General features: G+C 34.1%; 1 protein-coding gene across 1 annotated transcript in view; it reads left to right on the plus strand.

Moving 5' to 3' along the window:
• LOC124367938 (rotatin-like) overlaps positions 1-18,760 on the plus strand; it is an 84,590-nt gene that overhangs the window by 6,724 nt on the left and 59,106 nt on the right. The window contains exons 5-10 of the mRNA XM_046825152.1: positions 1,582-1,716; positions 3,494-3,625; positions 5,076-5,320; positions 7,483-7,684; positions 9,803-9,996; positions 18,478-18,718. Of these exons, the coding sequence (XP_046681108.1) occupies positions 1,582-1,716; positions 3,494-3,625; positions 5,076-5,320; positions 7,483-7,684; positions 9,803-9,996; positions 18,478-18,718 (1,149 nt within the window). The remainder of the gene's footprint in view (positions 1-1,581; positions 1,717-3,493; positions 3,626-5,075; positions 5,321-7,482; positions 7,685-9,802; positions 9,997-18,477; positions 18,719-18,760) is intronic.

The following is an 18,760-nucleotide window of genomic DNA, read 5'->3' on the forward strand; positions in this document are numbered from 1 at the left end:
AAGGCATTGTCAAGCTCATCCATCGATATGATAAGTGCCTAAATTTGAATGGCGACTATGTTGAAAAGTAGTATTTAAGTGTGGCTTTCATATGTATATAATAAAAATTGTTTCCTATACTTTGTAAATTTTTAATTCCAAGACGTAATCTACTTTCCAAATAGCTCTCGTACTAAACACTGAGATGGAAAATGAAAAACACATGTACTACATGGCGTGTTAATTAAGAGAAAATCACTATTAAATCATGCTAAATCATGAATTGCAATCGGAAATTCAAATTGTTCCATCAAAGACCGTTAGGGTACACTTTGTGAAATATTTTTACATTTGGACCTGCTCTCTTTTTATTGAAAAAAATGGTTTCTTGTTTGAAAGATACAACAATTCTGAATATAAATTTCATGAATGATCTCAAACTTTGAAATAATTTGTGTATTTGTGGGCTTGCTTTACAGAATATACTGTAACTCCGTTCATCAAACTTTGTTAAAATGGAGCCTATTTTAACAAAGATGTGTGGATACTTATGAGTCAAAATTTATGACTCTCCACCATGACAATACATCTGTTCTTCACAGCCAACTCATTGTACCAATTTTTAGTATACAAAATATATGATCACCTTCATATCTCACAACTATTTTTTCTGAACTCACTCGTCACTTTATTTTTATTCCATAAATATAGATAAGATAAAAAAGGCAATTTTTTGGTTCAGATGAAAGAAATATAAAACCTTGTTAAATTAATATGACAAACAAAATTAAAATATATATTTATATATGTATATACAAGGAGAAAGTAGATTTACTGTCACAAGAAGACTTGCTTTGACTGGATGTGATCTTCTCCTGAGATACTGATTACTACATTGAATTCACTGTCTGGAGAAATCCAAACCTCACAATTTTCTAGTTCATCTCTTTTTCAAGACATTTTTTTACCTACTTTCATCTGAAAAATAAAATAGAAGATTCTACAACAAATATCACTTGTGGTGCAAGTGACAAGAACTACTGTATGTTGAAAAATACTTAAATTTGTTGGAGCCCTTATCAGATCTGTATTAGAAATATTAGAAGGTTTTCGTGAAGGAATCAAGTTTTTTAAAGAACAATACTTAAGAAGTTTGATTGTAATTAATGCTTTTCTTTAGTGTTTTTATTTGTCGGGTAAATCTATTTTGATTGTTAAATTTAAGAGGCATGTTCTACTACATTGTAAGTAGATTTTGATTGATTTTTCTTAGTTTTACACTGATTTAGCACTCTCTTCTAACTGCTTTTTTCTACATGTACAATCAATTCAATCAATTATATCTTGTTTTTTCGATTTGAAGGATAAATATTTGGTTTGAAATCATTGTAGGAAGTAAAATACCATATAAATACATAGGCTTCATTAGGTGTTCCTCAAGCGTATGTACTGGGACCCTTTTTATTTCTGATTTGTAATTAATTTTAAAAGTGCTGTTGATGACATACACAAATTGTATTGGCACAAGAAAAATCTGAAAAGTTGCTTTCTTACAGAGGGATATGGGTCTATAAAATATTGATATTGTCGTTCTTGATTCAGCAATTGTTGAGGCTGACGAAGAAGTCAGCTCCTGTGAATGTAGCAGCAGTGGAATGTCTGGCAGTGTACACTCGTCGACTTCTCAAACAGCTGGTCTTCAGTTCTCAGCTGGAGTTCACCTCTCTGAAATTCCAGGTATGTCCATTCCTCATTGTGGTATGTTATGGAAATACATTAGTACAGATAATCGCTCCTAAAAGATTTATCTGCAGCTGATTAGTGCATATCGATTTAAATAAATTTGACAAATGGCGATACTGTAACACGTCTGCGTAATATAATGGTTATCTTAGAGTGATTTATGTAAAAAGTGTGGAATCCAAAGCAGGGTAATGTCCAGTGGGAAGCCTACCCACTACAAATGAAGAAATAAATTTGAATTTGATTTAAAAAAAAATTTTTGTGAATTTGTAGGGGGGGGAAGAATGGGTCCTCCCCCTATAAATGTTCACCTCTCCAAGACAGTGAGGGCTCAGGGTTTTCATTCCCTTGTACTGAATGTATGCTTCTCTCTTCTTTTACCAAAGATACAATATATATCATCTATACAATATGTTGTTTTTAAAAATAAATCAAATCTGTTTACAACACATTGCACATCCCAGTTTCAATTTTCTGTGAAAACAACAAATATACAGACTAGGGAAGTTATGATGGTTGTTAAGAAAATAATGTCTGTTATCGTCTAGCAGGAGAAAGAGCATTGAAAAAAACGTTCTATCACGGAGGAAGCAAATGTTTGGCGCAAAAAGTCGTATTGGTGGGAAGATCATGCTGCTCTTTGTTTATAATACTCACTCAAAGTAAATGTAAAAAATATAATTGAAATTCCACAAAAAAGATAGATTTTTCATTAAAGTTTCTACTGCCAGCTACTAACATTTATCAAGAAATACATGCCTCTTGAACCCAAGATGAGTGACTCTGTGATGATGTTCATGTAAGACTGGACAGACAAATCTTCATGATTATGACAGTAGTGTTGTATCTATATGTGATGAACAACAAAACGGTATAGGAAATAAAAATAAATATTTGTGAGATTTACAATATTTGAACTCTCATAAAGTTTACAACGAATTTTAGGACTGTTAGATAAACTCCTAATTAAAAGTTAAGTAACCATGACATTTCTGCTCGTTGGTTGCTCATAGTTAATTTTTTAGGGCTACTAAACGCACTTCTTCACTTTTATGATAAGTAAGCAGAAGACCTTCGGAACAGAACTGGAGTTCTAGATGAGACTTGGGTGCTCTAAATGAATCTGGGTCAGAAGAGCAGTCAACGGTGTGAGGACAAGTCATTCCATGGAAGAAACTGGAAAAAAATAATGTTAAATTCCTCAAACAAAGAGAGATCGTGCAATTTGGAACACCAAAGGAATTTTACTAGTATGGTTTGTGTCTTGGAATGGAGTAGGATCTGAATTCTGAATCCTTCAGAGGAGGATCTAAACTGACCACCATTGTTGTGGTTTTGTACGATGACCATATTCTACCCTGTTAATATAAACACTTTCTGTTGGATTCAAATGGAGTGCTTTCCGGCAACAGCCACAAATTAAAGACTTTGCGTAAAGTGATTTTGATCTATTCATGCATACCTAAGCATAAATTTACACCAACACTTTGACTATGAAAGTTTAATGTAACATCATTGGTTGAATACAATCTCAAATGGAAAATTTGTATACTAGTAAAGTTTTTTTGACAAATACAGAAATCTAAAAAATGTTTTAAACCAGTGTTTAAAACGGCACGTAGAAAAATGAATGAGTTACAAAAATCTTTAATGTATGATACATTTTTTGTATCTATTCCAATGTGTGTTTTTCTTTTATATAATTTAACAGATATTTTCAGGACAAGCCTGATAGAACATACACCTGCTTATTTGATCCGTTTCTTGACAGAGCGATGCACAAGGTAGCGAAGACTTTACTGATAGTTCCGCTCGGAGTTCAAAGCGTCCAGTTGAAACCTCGCAAGAAGTAATGCAGAAATATCTGGAAGAAGGCTACCTGTCTAGTGGCAGTGATCATCAGGTTAGTGAGAGTTCATCAGTCAATCAATCAATAGAGTTCATCATTGTACTGAGAGCAACCTATATATGGAGAGTCAAGTCTCAAGGATCTTTCTGTCACAATTTATCGCACAAACGGACTGACCTTTGACCTTATGACCCCAAAATTAAAAGCATCCTTTCTTGGACCTATGAATCAAGTTTCAAGTCTCTTATTGCTTTTCTATTAATAGTTATTACACAGACAGAAGATGGTGTTTTGACCCAAAAATCAATACAGTTCTTCTTTGGACTGAGAGGAATCTTTATACTAAATTTCAAGTTTCTGAAACTTTTTATAAAAAGTTATCAGTTGGATGAATAACACGATTTTTATAAGGCCTTGATTTGTCCATAGCAAGGAAAAAGTACATTGAAATTGGGTTTCGTATTTGTTTAATCCAAAACACGTAATATGTTATGATTACCTTATAAGGTATTATATATCATTATCAACTTGTTATAAATTGTTACAGTACATAGATACACTTAACAGTGGCACAAACCATTGTGTCCCAACAAAGGCATTACAAACAATAGATCACAGTTAAGAAAAAAGGTGCAACTCCTTCACAAACAATGAAGCAAATCCACTTGTTATGTACTACTGTGTCGAGTACAATTTGGTATTTGCCAATGACCTTACCAAGTTCAATATACTAATTCTCATAAAAAATAATCAGTTAGTAAAATAATCATCTGTTCATGAATAATTGCTATATAAACAATTGCTAATATTTACCACCTAATCTAAACTGTAGGCTTTCAAAAGTGGGTTTTACGTATTTCTATTCAGTTTTACAAAAAATTAGATCAAACGGGTTTAAGCTCATTGTGGTCATCATTCTCTTAATTTCTTAGATGTAATTGTACGTTTTATATATGAAGTTTTTATATGTAATTAGTGTAATTGTATATTTATTTCCATTTACATGAAATATAATATCTTATTCCTTTTCCAATACACCAATAATAATAAAGTCTCACGTGTTGTTTACAAAACCAATGTCAGTGACACCACACTCTTTTTTTTCTTTAAGTAAGTAGGCTACACTATATTAAGTTTGTAATTCGCTATATTAATTTTGAATATACAAACAATAGTCATAATTTAATCACCTAAAATAATGTTAAAAAAAAATTTTTTTAATGTATTACCAAAGCTGGATCATTTTGAGAGGGCAATAGTGTTGGTGCCACCATACTATCTACAAATTAAAAAAAAATATATATCTCAGTATAATACTATTTAAGCTCCCATTTTAAAGAAGATAGATTGAGTGTGGTAACTGCAGACTAATAAAGAAGATAGATTGAGTGTAGTAACTGCAGACTAATAGCTATTCTTGTTATATTCAAGAAATTATCCTCGATGTTACATAAAATATATTGAAATATAAGTAGACAATCATCATTGTTTTCCTGAATTGCAGACATGTGCTCCCAACAAAACTCAGGATATTTTTACTATCCCTCAATACTGTCTGGAAACGCTTGTGGCTGCAGTAGAGTTGGTGGGCAGAATACCTCAAGCCTCATCTCTAGTGCTGCAGGCTCTCTCTCTACTGCAGGCTTCTGTCCCAGACCCTCGCAGCCTCTGGCATCATCTCCATCTACAACTACACCATCTGCTGCGTGCTCTCCTAGCTGCCATCACCCAGCAGATCAAGCTGAGCGTGTAAGTCACATTTTATCACAGACCTCTGCTGTCATTAAGCGAAGACACACTTTTATTTAGTTCTTTATAAATTTTGTGATTGTTAGTAATACTTGAGAATATATATTGAGGAGATAGATATTTAATTATTTTTAAAACATCTACTGATCAATTTAACCCTGCAACTTTCCCCCCGGAGGGTTCATTTCTGGCTGGTTTATACCTTCCAGTTGAACCCACATTGAGCACAGCAAAAAACTATGTGTCACTTAAATCTTGGCAACCTTATGGATGTCCAGGAGCGGCACATCATTAATCGCAAATGTCGAGATTCTGGAGTGTAAGGGTAATTCGATAGGTCTAGTTTACTGCGAGAGATGACTCTTGGAGTTAGTGGGATTCGTTCCCTAACATTCAAAGGTTCTTGCAGCCTAGACATAACGCTGTGTCACCCCTGCCTTTTTTGTTTGGAGGCTGGTTCAGAGCTGACTTCCCCTTCTTCTGAGGGGATATGACTAGATTTTTATGACTCCAAACGTAGCGCAAAGGTCCTTATAATACTAGATGTAATTTTCTAAGCTTCTTGTCCTAAGAGAACAAAAAAAAAACCTGCAACTTATTTACTTTTAACTCCTTAACATTTTTTGACACGTAGTACGTTTATAACCATGTTGCAAGATTGTACCATTGACGTATTAATATGTTTCAATGTATTTCTCGTTTTATTCTTTATTTGTCAATATAATACGCAAGAGTCCAGCAACTAGAGATTGCCACTTCCATAGTTTTCGCATTTTCCACTAGACTTCAGCACCTCCTTGTGTTCTTCTGTGAAGCTTTGCTCAATTATTGTTTACTAGAGTTCAGCTGCGTTTGCACAAAAGTGACAGCATTCACGTTAGCCATTATGTCAATAGATTTAATTGTATTGTATGATTATATGAAAACGTTTTAGTGTGCAATGGATGTGTCAGATGCTCAAATCAATTATTACCACGGGTTTGTAATGATGAATTGGACTCGGAGAGTGGTAATGGTGACTCAGTAGACGAGGTTTTGGTGATGAGGTATTTGTTGTTATTTTTACAAAACTGAATTATTAGAAACACCTAATATCCTGATGCTTTCTATTTGTTTAGTTTTCAGTTATTTGTAAAATAAATGCAGTAAAACAAGATGCCCCAATTTTAAATTCTCCCTTAGAGTACCTGTATAGGGGAAAATAGGTCAAAAGCAATGCATGAAAAAATAAATATAATGTAGGAAATGGAAAATCAATTAAAAACACAGAAAATGTACTGTTTTAACTATGATTTATAGAACAAATATTTTTTTTAACTTTAATAATACTCTTAATTACACATAACATAGCTATGATAGGAAGGGTTAATTCAATTTGAATGTTGAGTTTAGCTCTAGTTCACCTTCCTTTTTTTTGCAACATTTGGTATCTGGCGCTGTCTCAGACTTGACTTCTGGAATCTGGAGTCATGTTGACCTGAAAAGATCAAAGAAAGTCGGTGACGAAGAAGCTCAAAATGAGCATTTACATTGCTTTGACATCAGAGACACCTATGATTAGATGAAGTGGCAGTCTCATTGTCAGACAAACATGACTCCAAATTCCAGGAGTCAAATCTAAAACAACGTCAGATATCAGACGCTGCAGTAAAAAGGAAAGTGAACTGGAGTTAAACTCAACATTCAAATTGAATTAACCCTTCCTATCATAGCTATGTTATGTGTAAAAAATTCTGTTGCTCCACCGTGCTCAGAGATCATGTCAGATCATCGTAGTGTACTCATTAGTGCACCTGATGAGACAATGAGACCGCCACTTCACCTATTTATAGCTGTCTCTGATGTCAAAATGATGTGAAGGTTGGTTTGGAGCTTCTTCGTCGCCGACTTTCTTTGATCTTTTCAGATAAACATGACTCCAGACTCCAGGAGTCATGTCTGAGACAGCGTCAGGTACCAGACGCTGCAATAAAAAGGAAGGTGAACTAGAGTTAAACTCAACATTCAAATTAAATTAACCCTTCCTACCATAAACCATTATATTATCTGAACAGTTAAGTGTGTTTCTTTCTTTAGAAACCTTTTATTGCTTGTGTGAATTCTCCCTGCCCTGTTTTCCTCCTTCAAACCCTCCTTCACTGTGACTGACACACACTGTACAGCTCACAGGAGGCAGTGGTGGAGTTGCACGTGACCGTGTGTTGGCTGCGCGTGTTGGACACCCTGGTCCCACCACAGCTGGCACCGTCAGTGCTGCCAACAGAGCTGCAGGACCTTGTCTGTGAAGCTCTTCTCAACCCTGTCCTGGCCGTCAATTATAACAAGCTTCACACCATGTGCGTCGCCTACGCTACAGTGCTACAAGTATGTACTGTCTAGGACATTATTTGTGATAAATTTTTAAGTTGCTATTTATGCATATATTTACTGAGAACCTAGAGCCTTCTTGAAAGTCTGTTGTTGTTTGTTTGTCCGTCCGTCTGTGCGATAACTCTTGATGAAAAAGTCCTTGAAGTTATTGAAGTAACCTGAGGGAGAGATTGGGAAAAGAGGATTAGATCCTTTAACTGGAGTAGGGCCTCGGGATTAAGACAATAAAAAATGTTTATCTCTCTGTATGCTAAAGGGTGGGTATCTCTCCTAGATCAAAGTAAGGAGGATATACGAATGATAGTAGGTATGTTAACAGGTCATGACCCCCTTAGTAAACACCTTATGAAGGTGGGTCTAAGTCAGTCTGATGAATGCAGACTCTGTGAAGAAGTAGAAGAACCAGTGGATGGCTATGGAAAAAATTCTTAGGGGCATGTCTTCTTGGCCCCGAAGACATAAGAGAACAGGAGCTCTCAAATTTGATTGGCTTCTGTGAAAGTGTCAGATTCTGAGGGTAAAAATACAAGTAAGGGAGGTGCAAAGGTCCTTTTAGAATTAAGTTTGGAGACAAGTCTCATTTCCTCTAAAGAAAAAAAAAAAAAACTATCAATAATAGAATTTAATTTGACCAAGTGTCCAATATTTAATAGAGCAGCCCACCATCAGACTATTTTCATACAAACAACCTGCAACCAGTAGTTCTACTGTAGATGTGAAGTAGAAAATCCCTTCATCCGCCCTGTCTGGCTAGTATTCTAAATCATATTTCGTTGACGTATGAAATAATTTTGTAGATTCCACTGGCTCTGTACAGTGCTACTATCTCCCAGGAATAGTTTGAACTGTTTGAGACAATATAACAGCTGTGTTTACGCAGTACATTTATTGGTGTGTTGACATGCAACAAAAGTTCCGACTGAGTGCTGACGTACACAAGCTATTTGTGCTATTGTCAATTGATTTCTGTGTACTTTGTTGTTCATATTGTAATAAAAATGTATTTTCGTTTTTAATCCATCGTTAATTTGTGAATAAAGTATGATTATATAATGTAGTCAGTTTTAGGCCTAGTTTTCACATGAATATACTTAACTTTCATTTTTATGGACTGACTTCAAAACCTACTTAAGATACTTAGATGACATACGGTGTCTGAAATAAACTAAAAATTGTGTTTTATGACAAGTGTAGGAACTTGCCTTTTTTATGTAAATAAAATATAAATAGGAAAAAATAATAAATTTAGTTTCAAATGTACATTAAACTCTCTGTTTTTAGTTAAAAATAACAAAAAATGGGATAAAGTATTAAATTATAAATATAATAGTGTAACTAAAACCATTGTTTTATACCTTGTCTTACTCTACATTTTAAAACTAATCATAAACAAACTATGCATTATCTTTTTTCCCTTGATGAAAAGCTTTAGTTTAAAAACTACAACAGTGTACTTGACTGTAAATTTAAATACTAGAAATTGGCACTTTTGATAAGTCCTGAAAGGGTTAATCAAAGCAAACTTTGTCATTGAAAACTCTTTTGCCTTTGTTTACCGGAAAGTAAATACTATTTAGGACTCATCAAGTCATGCTAGATGACCAATGCTAACATATTAGTTAGGTTGCAGTTGTGTGTTAGGCTGTATTAGGTTTTCTGGTCTTTGTAGGTCAATTAATCGTCCTGTAGAAGGTGTGTCAATCTTATACTGTATCATGTGTAAATTATTTACACTAACAAAATGCAAAGGTGAATACTAGGTAGACTACTTTGAAAACTTAGCTAATAAAATATATATATATATATATATATATATATATATATATATATATATATATATATATATATGAAGTTTATAATGTTATAGTTTTATTGTATTAATTTTACTCATAATTCACATGTAAACATTGCCTGAAGTTATCTCAAACGAATAACAGTGCCGTTGTTGGAAAACTACAAACAATCCAAAAATGTAATATTCTGGATTAAATACAAAACATTTAAAATTGTTGTCTTATCAGGGTGTGTTTCTTACTAAATTTAAGCACAATAAGATGTCTGTAGTTGCACGGAGTCAATGAGATCGACATTACTTAAGTGACTCTTACGCAGCGGAAGGGGACCGAAGTGTACGAGGAAGTGTCAGTTGTCATGGACGCCATGCGAGCCTCCATGAGGTTCTCCCGTGAAGCTCCCAATATGGCTCCTCTACAGGCTCTGGAGTCTTTCCGTGATGCCATACCCGCCTTACCATACCACCAGGATCTTTCCATCATCAAAGAGTTTACGCAGTACTTAATGGAAAGGTAGGTTTTGATGTATAGCTTCTTTTATCAAAAATGTCTGCCTTAGCGTATCAGATAATATTGTCATACTGCTCTTGAGGATGAGTTTGGAGACTTCACACTTTCCCACGACATTCACAAGGTTATCACTGTCCGTTATCTATCATCTTATTATATATCTATGTATTATTTTAAATATCGTAGAGCATCAGTTATCCAAATATTACTATTCGGATTGTTGAAAATCTGTATTACCATCAGGAAAAAGTTTTTTTTTCACTGCTGGTGAAGCGGCACAGATCGGCATGTTCTACTTTACCGACTTGAACAGGTAAGTGCTCCGATTTGGTGGTCATATTTTGAACTACAACGTGTTGTTCACTATCAGGAGACCATTCTCATTACTTCAACAGTTATTTCTTGCAGTTACTTTGTGGTTAATTTGAGTTAACCCTTTGGACGCCAAGCAAATTTCAAGATTCGTTTTGATAATGCCATGCATGTGAGCTGTGGGTGTTTCCTGAGTGCCAGTGGTAAATGGCCTATAACAGTTTCAATTCAATTCAATTCAATTCAATTCTTTATTCAGTTTGTACATACATACAAGAATAGTGTCATATATGTAGAATAGTACATAAATTATGTATTTAACCTAAACTACAATTTAGTTAGCCTATTTTAAATCAAATAAAATAAAAAATGACATTTCTGAGTTTAAGATTATACTAAGTCCTATTATTTTACCCAAAAAGCATCTCAAATATAAATATTTTATTGGGATTTAGGAAAAAAACTCTTCCAATGAGTAGCAGGGGCGTTGCAGCAAATATTTCTTTAAAAAACACCGGAAGCCCTTTTCATAGATTTTGCTCTTTATATTTTGTCGGCAGGTGATTTAAAAATTTAATGCCCATATAAGTGGCTTTCTTTTTTGTAGAAACTAAGTTTGTGTTGGGGGTAAATCTAGGTTGTTTTCGGTGTCTAGTGTGATAAGAATGAATATTACTACGCGTATCTAGTTTGTCAAGATTACTTCCTACACACATAATGCACTCTAAAATGTATTGATCATATATTGTTTGGGATTTCTAAAGTGGAAAAATTTTTCTTTTACCGAAATTCTCTCTTCTAAATTTAGAATTGTTCTTAGTGCTTTTTTTTTGAAGTAATCAAAATTGTGTCTAGATTTTTTTTTAGATGTTCCACCATAAATGGCCAACCCGTAAGCTAAATGAGAAATGCACGTGTGCATAGTAGATTGACTTTAATGTCTCAGTGCTACACAGTAAAGACATGCGCCTCAAGATGTAGAGCCCTGATGAAATTTTGCTCGCTAAATATTTTATGTGACCATCCCAGCTAAGATTATTGTCCACATTAAAGTCCTAAGAATTTGATACTATTAATTTTTTCAATTTTAGTTTGTTTAACTTAACTGAAATTGGTATTTCTAAAATATCTTTACTTTGTACAGTGGAAAATATCATTTGATTAGTCCTTGCAGCCATTTAAAAAATAGACTATTTCTTTGAAAATAAGTTTTGAATGGTTTTTAATTGTTCTTTACAGGCTATTTCCAGATTTTCATAAGTTTTAGCAGTCACAATTAAGTTAGAATCATCAGCATATAAGATCAAATTACTTTTTTGTACCATTAATGTTGTTTAAGATTGAGGGCATTCCTTGGATGTAGCATAAAAACAGCAATGGTCCCAAAAATAGAACCCTGAGGTACTCCATGCTTGATTTTTAGTGTGCTAGATTTATGTTTTACTACTAGAGTATTTTGTTTTGACGTAATCTCAACATACTGGGATCTGTCCGAGAGGTATGATCTAAACCAGTTTAGAGAAAGGTTTATTGATAAACCCATGACTTTAAGTTTGTCAAGAAGGACTTGGTGAAAATACTGTCAAACGCTTTTGACAGGTCCATGAAAACCCCTATGGACTTGTCCCCCTTGTCTATAGAATCTATTATAGTTTCCGTAAATTCCTAGCAGAGCTGAAGTAATGGATTTACCTTTACGGAATCCATGCTGCTGCCTATCAAATAAATCATTGTTTTTTAGATGATCTACTAATCGACTGTACATAACTCGCTCATAAATTTTTGACAAAGAAGGTAAAACCGATACCGGACGATAATTATTCCATTTTAAATTTTTCTCCTTCTTAAAAATTGGTATTACTCTAGACACTTTTAAAACTTCAGGGAAATTTCCAGTTATAAGCGACGAGTTAATTAAATGAACTAAAGGCTTCAACAAGGACTTACCAACATACTTAATTAGTTTTCAGCGGAACCTTCGTCATGGCCCGACGATGATTTATTTTTTAATGATGAAATAATTCTATCTAATTCCTTTTCATCTACCGGATTACACCGAAAAGGGTTTTGTATAAGATTTTGATCTAGAACATTTTGCACCTGAATGACTTGCGGACTGTGGTTCCTTAGCTGTATTTTTGGATTAAATCTCCTATTACATCTATGAAATAGTTATTGAAACAATTTGAGATGCTTAAAGGGTCTGATATTATTACATCATTATCATTTTTTTATACAATTTATAGAACCCTTTAGGACATTAGAACTTTTTTCCAATCTCTTTATTTATAATTTGCCCATGTTTTTCTTACTGATATTATCTGAGTTTCTAATTTGTCTGTCATAAAAGGTTTTTTTTTTGCATTAACTAGCTTAGTTTTTGTAATCTTGGTTTTTCAATTTACAATATTTCATGAAATCTTCACTACCACTACGTTTAGCTTGTTTTGTAAGCTCAACAATATCCTTCTGTTCCATAATCAATTTGTCACTAATCCAGCTGCATTTACTTTTACCAAGATATTTTTTTTACTTTTTTTTTAGGAAAAATTAAGTTAAAGTTGTATTGAAAAAATACTGTTAAATACCTCAAACTTTTTATCTACATCAGCTAAATACATTGTCAACCAATTTTCATTGGACAAGACATTCTTAAAAACACTCATATTATTTTTCGAAAAGTCCCTAAACTCTACATATTCAAATTTTTTTTCAAGACCATTCACAACTGGTAGATTGAGTTCAAAAATTTGTCCATCATGAATCTGACAGTGCAGTTACAATACCAGTCACCTGTGTTAGAGACTTATCAAAATTTGTAACAATATTATCCTATAGCAGTAGATGAATTTGAAGTAAAACTCTTGTTGGAAAATCTACTAAGTAATAAAAATTATGCCTTTTAAAGAATATTCTTAAATTTTTGAATTTCAGATGAAGTGTTTAGAACATTGAGATTAAAATCTCCGGCTATTACACTGTTTTTTACATCCTTAAGACCAGCTAAGGTTTCAAATAATTTGTCTAACCTATTTAAAAATTCGAGAGTTTTGTAACTGTGGCTTCCTGTAAATTCCCACTAGAACAAAAGATATTTTATTTATTTTATATTTAGCCACACAACATTCAAAAAGTTTTATCTTCTGTCAACTCTTCAATCTTTTCAAGTCTAAGAGCCTTTGAATTTCAACTCCTCTCCGACAGGATGACCACCCCGCCTCCAGTGGTGGTGGTACGACTGTACTCAGATGTAATAGAAAAGCTTTCCAGATAAAATGTTTGTAATTCATTCGGTTTTCATATTGTGCTCGGTCAATACAATAATATTTCGGTTTAATTAGATCTAAAATGATATCTAAATGATTCTTTTCGCGATTCGAGGTGCTGAATGTTTTGGTGAAAAATTGAAAGAATATTTGTAGATTTATGCTCAGATTTACTTTTTAATGAAACATTTTGAAAGTCTAAATTGGACTTCTTTGAGCTATCAGTGGGGAGTTTAAATCCAGAGTTTGGTGTGGTGTAAAGCTACAATAACTGCCAGAAGGGCTGTTGGGTGATGAGGCTGCAATGAAGGTTAGTGGTCAGCGTCAGAGCTGTGGATGGTGTTAATGATTCAGGAGAACTCAGGGCTTACAGTATTACAGGTTGAGTCAGAAGGGTGAACCTGAGGTTGGGTTGAGATTTCCTGTGTTAGGGGTGTAGAAGGTTTATGGATCGGATTCATGGGTGAGGATACATTGTAAACATTAACAGCACTTCTCAGCGTCTTCAGAAATTCCGGGTGAGATAGACCGTTTTCTCAGAACTCTGCTTGAAGATTGGTTGTAGGAGACTACGTAGATGGTGGCTTGAGTAACTTCTCTGAAACTCTGTTAGTCTCTGAATAAAATGGTCTGGTTGAATGAAGTCTCTTACGCACCCCCATTGGCGAACAAAATCAGAGTTTTAAGTCTCTGTTTTTTGAAATCCTCAGCCAGCTGCGAAAAAGCACTGTCGTAATCTTGAACTGTAGGTTTTCCATAATAGTTGGATTTTGTCACAAGACTGTAAACTACAGCTCCATTTTCAATCTTCTGACAGGTCAAATTTCTTGTCCACATATTCCGAGTCAATAGGCTTGCCGAACTTACGCCTGAAAAGCACTGCAACTCCCCCCGACATGTGCCTGTGGTGACTGAAGTCCGCAGAAATAGTGTGTGCAAACGCCGCTGTTTCGGTCCATCTTCCACTGGTCAAAGGTGTCAAACATGTCAGCTTCAACAATATTAATCGTGCTTGAAAATGTCAGTGTTAATAGGAACATTGTTTAGAGGTTCTTTTTCTAATTTTCTTTGTTTTTCTTCTCTCGGTCTAGGAGATCTGCAATCAAATGAACAATGCGCGTTTTTCCTCGGTTATTGAAGTGTAGACCATGGTTAGTATAGAGGTGACGTGGTAAGAGATGTAGTGGGAGAAGGTCTACAAATTCACTATCTTCTGTGATCCTCTCAAGTTCAGAATTTATTCTTGCAATTTTTATGTCGAGTTCTGGCATATCCATGTCTCATTGGAAGGGACGCCAGAATAAGGTTAGTATGTTTTTGTGTTTCCTCACCAAACCATGAACGGCATCTGTGATTTTTCATCCACCTCTGTTGATTGAACACTGTTTGTTCCGCCTATAACAAGGAGCCGGTCATTCTTCCCCAGATCCCTGCTAAGGTCTCTTACTTCCTCGATTACCTGGTCTAAATTGGCTCCTGGTCGTATAAAGGCAGAGACATTGAATTCAGTGTGTTTCTCAATCCTAAGGCTAAGATTTTTTGCCATGGCTATCCCCCAAAATTATCAATTTAGGCTTAGACTCAGTATTAGATGGGTATGGTGAAGATCTGATTACTGTTTTCCATGAGTTTTTCTTGTGATTTAATTTGCGTAGGAGGAAAACAGTGAGAACATTTTTGATTGTACATATTTTTAGCATTAAGTTCCGCTTCCAAATTCTTATATTCATTTTGAAGCAATTCAATGGCAAGAGTAAGGGTTTTTATTTTCTGTTTTTGTACTTGTTAAGTTCCTGTTTTAGTATCAGAGTTTGAAAAATCTTCTGTATTTTGGTTTTTCAATCTTAAGATTACCATTTTTAGATTCGTTCAACTCTGTATTAAGGCTTTTTTCATCCATCAATGATTTCTCCAATGAAATGCATTTTTCAGTGAGTGAGCTTAGCTGGTAATTTAAATCTAGGTGTTCAGGTGTATTAACACCAACATCTTTTGTGCATGTTAGTAATACATTTTCATTATTTTTTGGATAATCAGAGTCATTTTGATTTGGGGAAATGGGTGTTAAAGGTGTTGAGCATTTGCCAATAGAAGGGTTATTGTTTTTATTACTCGGTGTTTTTATTTTACAGTAGTTCTAATTCTTGATGGGCTTGGTGTTGAGGATTTTACCCTTTCCCATTCCTTAGCAATCTCAAGTCCTTAGCAAAATCAAGTGTGCCAAGCACAAAAACAGCTATTTTGTTATGTTAGACTAAAAATGATATAACTCCTATCCTAATACTGATAAATGGACAATTTTTGTTTTGTTTTGTAGGTTATGAAATATACTTTTATGTAATAACAAAGTTTTATGATAATATCCAAAAATATAAATAAGTTAACCCAAAAAAAAGATGCTTTTTTTTTTATTTTTTTTATAGAAAACTTATATTATTTTACTATTTATGTAAACATATGTTACATTTTACATTAGTATGTATAATTATGAACCAATTTAGAAAATTTAAGAAAGAAATAATTGAGAAATAAAAGTTTTATAATATTTTTTTTAATAAAACTTTACATTTGGACTAAAATGCTAAAAATATTGACAATGTAATGTAAGGGCATGTTATTGTAAGGACTTTTCTAAACAAAACTATATATTATTAAACTAGCATTGAGATGGTTTGAAAAACATTGTTTAGTACCCTAATGCATGTTCACAAAAAATAAAATCATGACAAATAGCCTATTTTTTATATTATTTGCTTTTACTCTCACCCTCAGTTATTGAAAGGCAGAAAAAGTCCAATCTTCAATCACTCACTATTTTTAGTGCCTATAGTCTATAGCATAGGCCTATTGAAAAATGTTTACTAAGTCTATAAAAAAACTATGCAAAGAAATGTCTCTATATAAAATATATACATTGTTTTACATAAACGTTCAGTCTATTTACACTCGTGGCGGGGGAGACAGTCAACGTGGCAACCCCGGGTGCACTTGACACATACTGTCCTGGACCTTATAATATAACAAATTATATATCAATTTGTTAAGTAACTCTTCCCCTTTGATGTATCTGTTATGAAGATTCGCTTACTATATGATTTAAAAAAATAATATATTCGCAAAGCCGAAAATATCGGCCCGCGGCACACTTCGGTTAAACGTAATGGGCCGAAAACATCGGCTCTCGGCACACTTCGGTTAAACGTAAAGGGCCGAAAATATCGGCTCTCGGCACGCTTTGGTTAAATATAGTGAGCCGATAATATCGGCCCTTGGCACCCAAAGGGTTAATATTGAAACAATGGGCGGGTGTAGTCGCACTGAAAACGACATCGAAATTAGTGGCGATTTTAACAATTCTAGTTAGTCTAGTGATATCCTAGAGCTTAGTGAAGTAATAGGTAGTGTTGCTGACATTGTTATCAGTGGCAAAAAACAACAATGCAGCATCTCACAGTCAGCCATGTCCCCCCTACTTTAAGTAATCATTTACAAAGTTTGAAATATGAAATAATACAGTTATAATTGATGCATCTAACAATATTAGAACTTGTTTAAATTGTGTGTGCAACTTTAACTTAGCTTTTAAAAGGTCTGGTGTAAAAGAAGTCTGTGTATAGAATTTGAATAGTGACATTTGTATGCTTTATTTTGTACAATATAATATACTTCCTTGGATTTGTTTTTAATTACAAAAGTGTAATATTGTGTAGTTTAGCAACCAGAAAAATGCTAGGCTAGCTAAAAAACGTAATGTGTATCAACCTTTACATGGGTATAAAAGTCTTTTACAAGTTGTCATCTATAGCTAGACGTTCCTTGTAAAAAATTAAAACAGCCGTGCCCATATGGTTAAAGCAAAATGCTTTCTATTCTATTGAAGAAATATATTCTTGCAGTGTAATAACTGTATCTTATGCAGTGTAGCTCTGTGCCCAGTTTACAAGTTGTCATCTATAGCTAGACGTTCCTTGTAAAAAATTAAAACAGCCGTGCCCATATGGTTAAAGCAAAATGCTTTCTATTCTATTGAAGAAATATATTCTTGCAGTGTAATAACTGTATCTTATGCAGTGTAGCTCTGTGCCCAGTTTACAAGTTGTCATCTATAGCTAGACGTTCCTTGTAAAAAATTAAAACAGCTGTGCCCATATGGTTAAAGCAAAATGCTTTCTATTCTATTGAAGAAATATATTCTTGCAGTGTAATAACTGTATCTTATGCAGTGTAGCTCTGTGCCCAGTTTACAAGTTGTCATCTATAGCTAGACGTTCCTTGTAAAAAATTAAAACAGCCGTGCCCATATGGTTAAAGCAAAATGCTTTCTATTCTATTGAAGAAATATATTCTTGCAGTGTAATAACTGTATCTTATGCAGTGTAGCTCTGTGCCCAGTTTACAAGTTGTCATCTATAGCTAGACGTTCCTTGTAAAAAATTAAAACAGCTGTGCCCATATGGTTAAAGCAAAATGCTTTCTATTCTATTGAAGAAATATATTCTTGCAGTGTAATAACTGTATATTATGCAGTGTAGCTCTGTGCCCAGTTTACAAGTTATCATTCATTAAAGTTCATCTTTATACATACATGTTTATAAAATACATTTTTTATTTTTAGGCACACTCAATACATTATTATGTGGAATACAAAATAAACATTGTTGATTCTTGAAACTAGCTCTGCAATTCATAAATCTGAAATACATTTTCCTCTCATGAGATATGTCGGACCTGTTTGGACTAAAAAATGTTTGTATTCATTATTTCTATCAAAAATGAAAAACATTCATTCTTAAAATTTTGCACCCAGCAGAGAAATCATCAGGTTTTTTAAAAAAAAGGTTAACCGCTCCATTGTGGAAAATTTCCTTACTTCGAAATGGGCTGATTTTGTTTGTTTATTTGACAGACGAGATCTTTGTGAGGAGGAGATAGATTTTGCTGCTCAGCTGACTCGCAGTCTTCTCGCTCACTCGGAGAAAGCGATATCCGTTGAAACGTACCGTGTCCTCCACGACATCGTGGCCTTGATGTTGGGTCCTCGCCAAGTTCTTTCTAATGTGGACCCTTGTCCTCGGCTGGGCTTCCTCATCAACACCCCAGTCCTAGTGGAGATCACGTGCCACGGTGTCACCAATGCAGATAACCAGGTGAGGTCTTAAAAGAACCTCTCTACAACAGATATTAGTTGC

Source organism: Homalodisca vitripennis, chromosome 8 (genome assembly GCF_021130785.1).
Source record: "Homalodisca vitripennis isolate AUS2020 chromosome 8, UT_GWSS_2.1, whole genome shotgun sequence".
In the NCBI taxonomy this organism is placed as follows: domain Eukaryota; kingdom Metazoa; phylum Arthropoda; class Insecta; order Hemiptera; family Cicadellidae; genus Homalodisca; species Homalodisca vitripennis.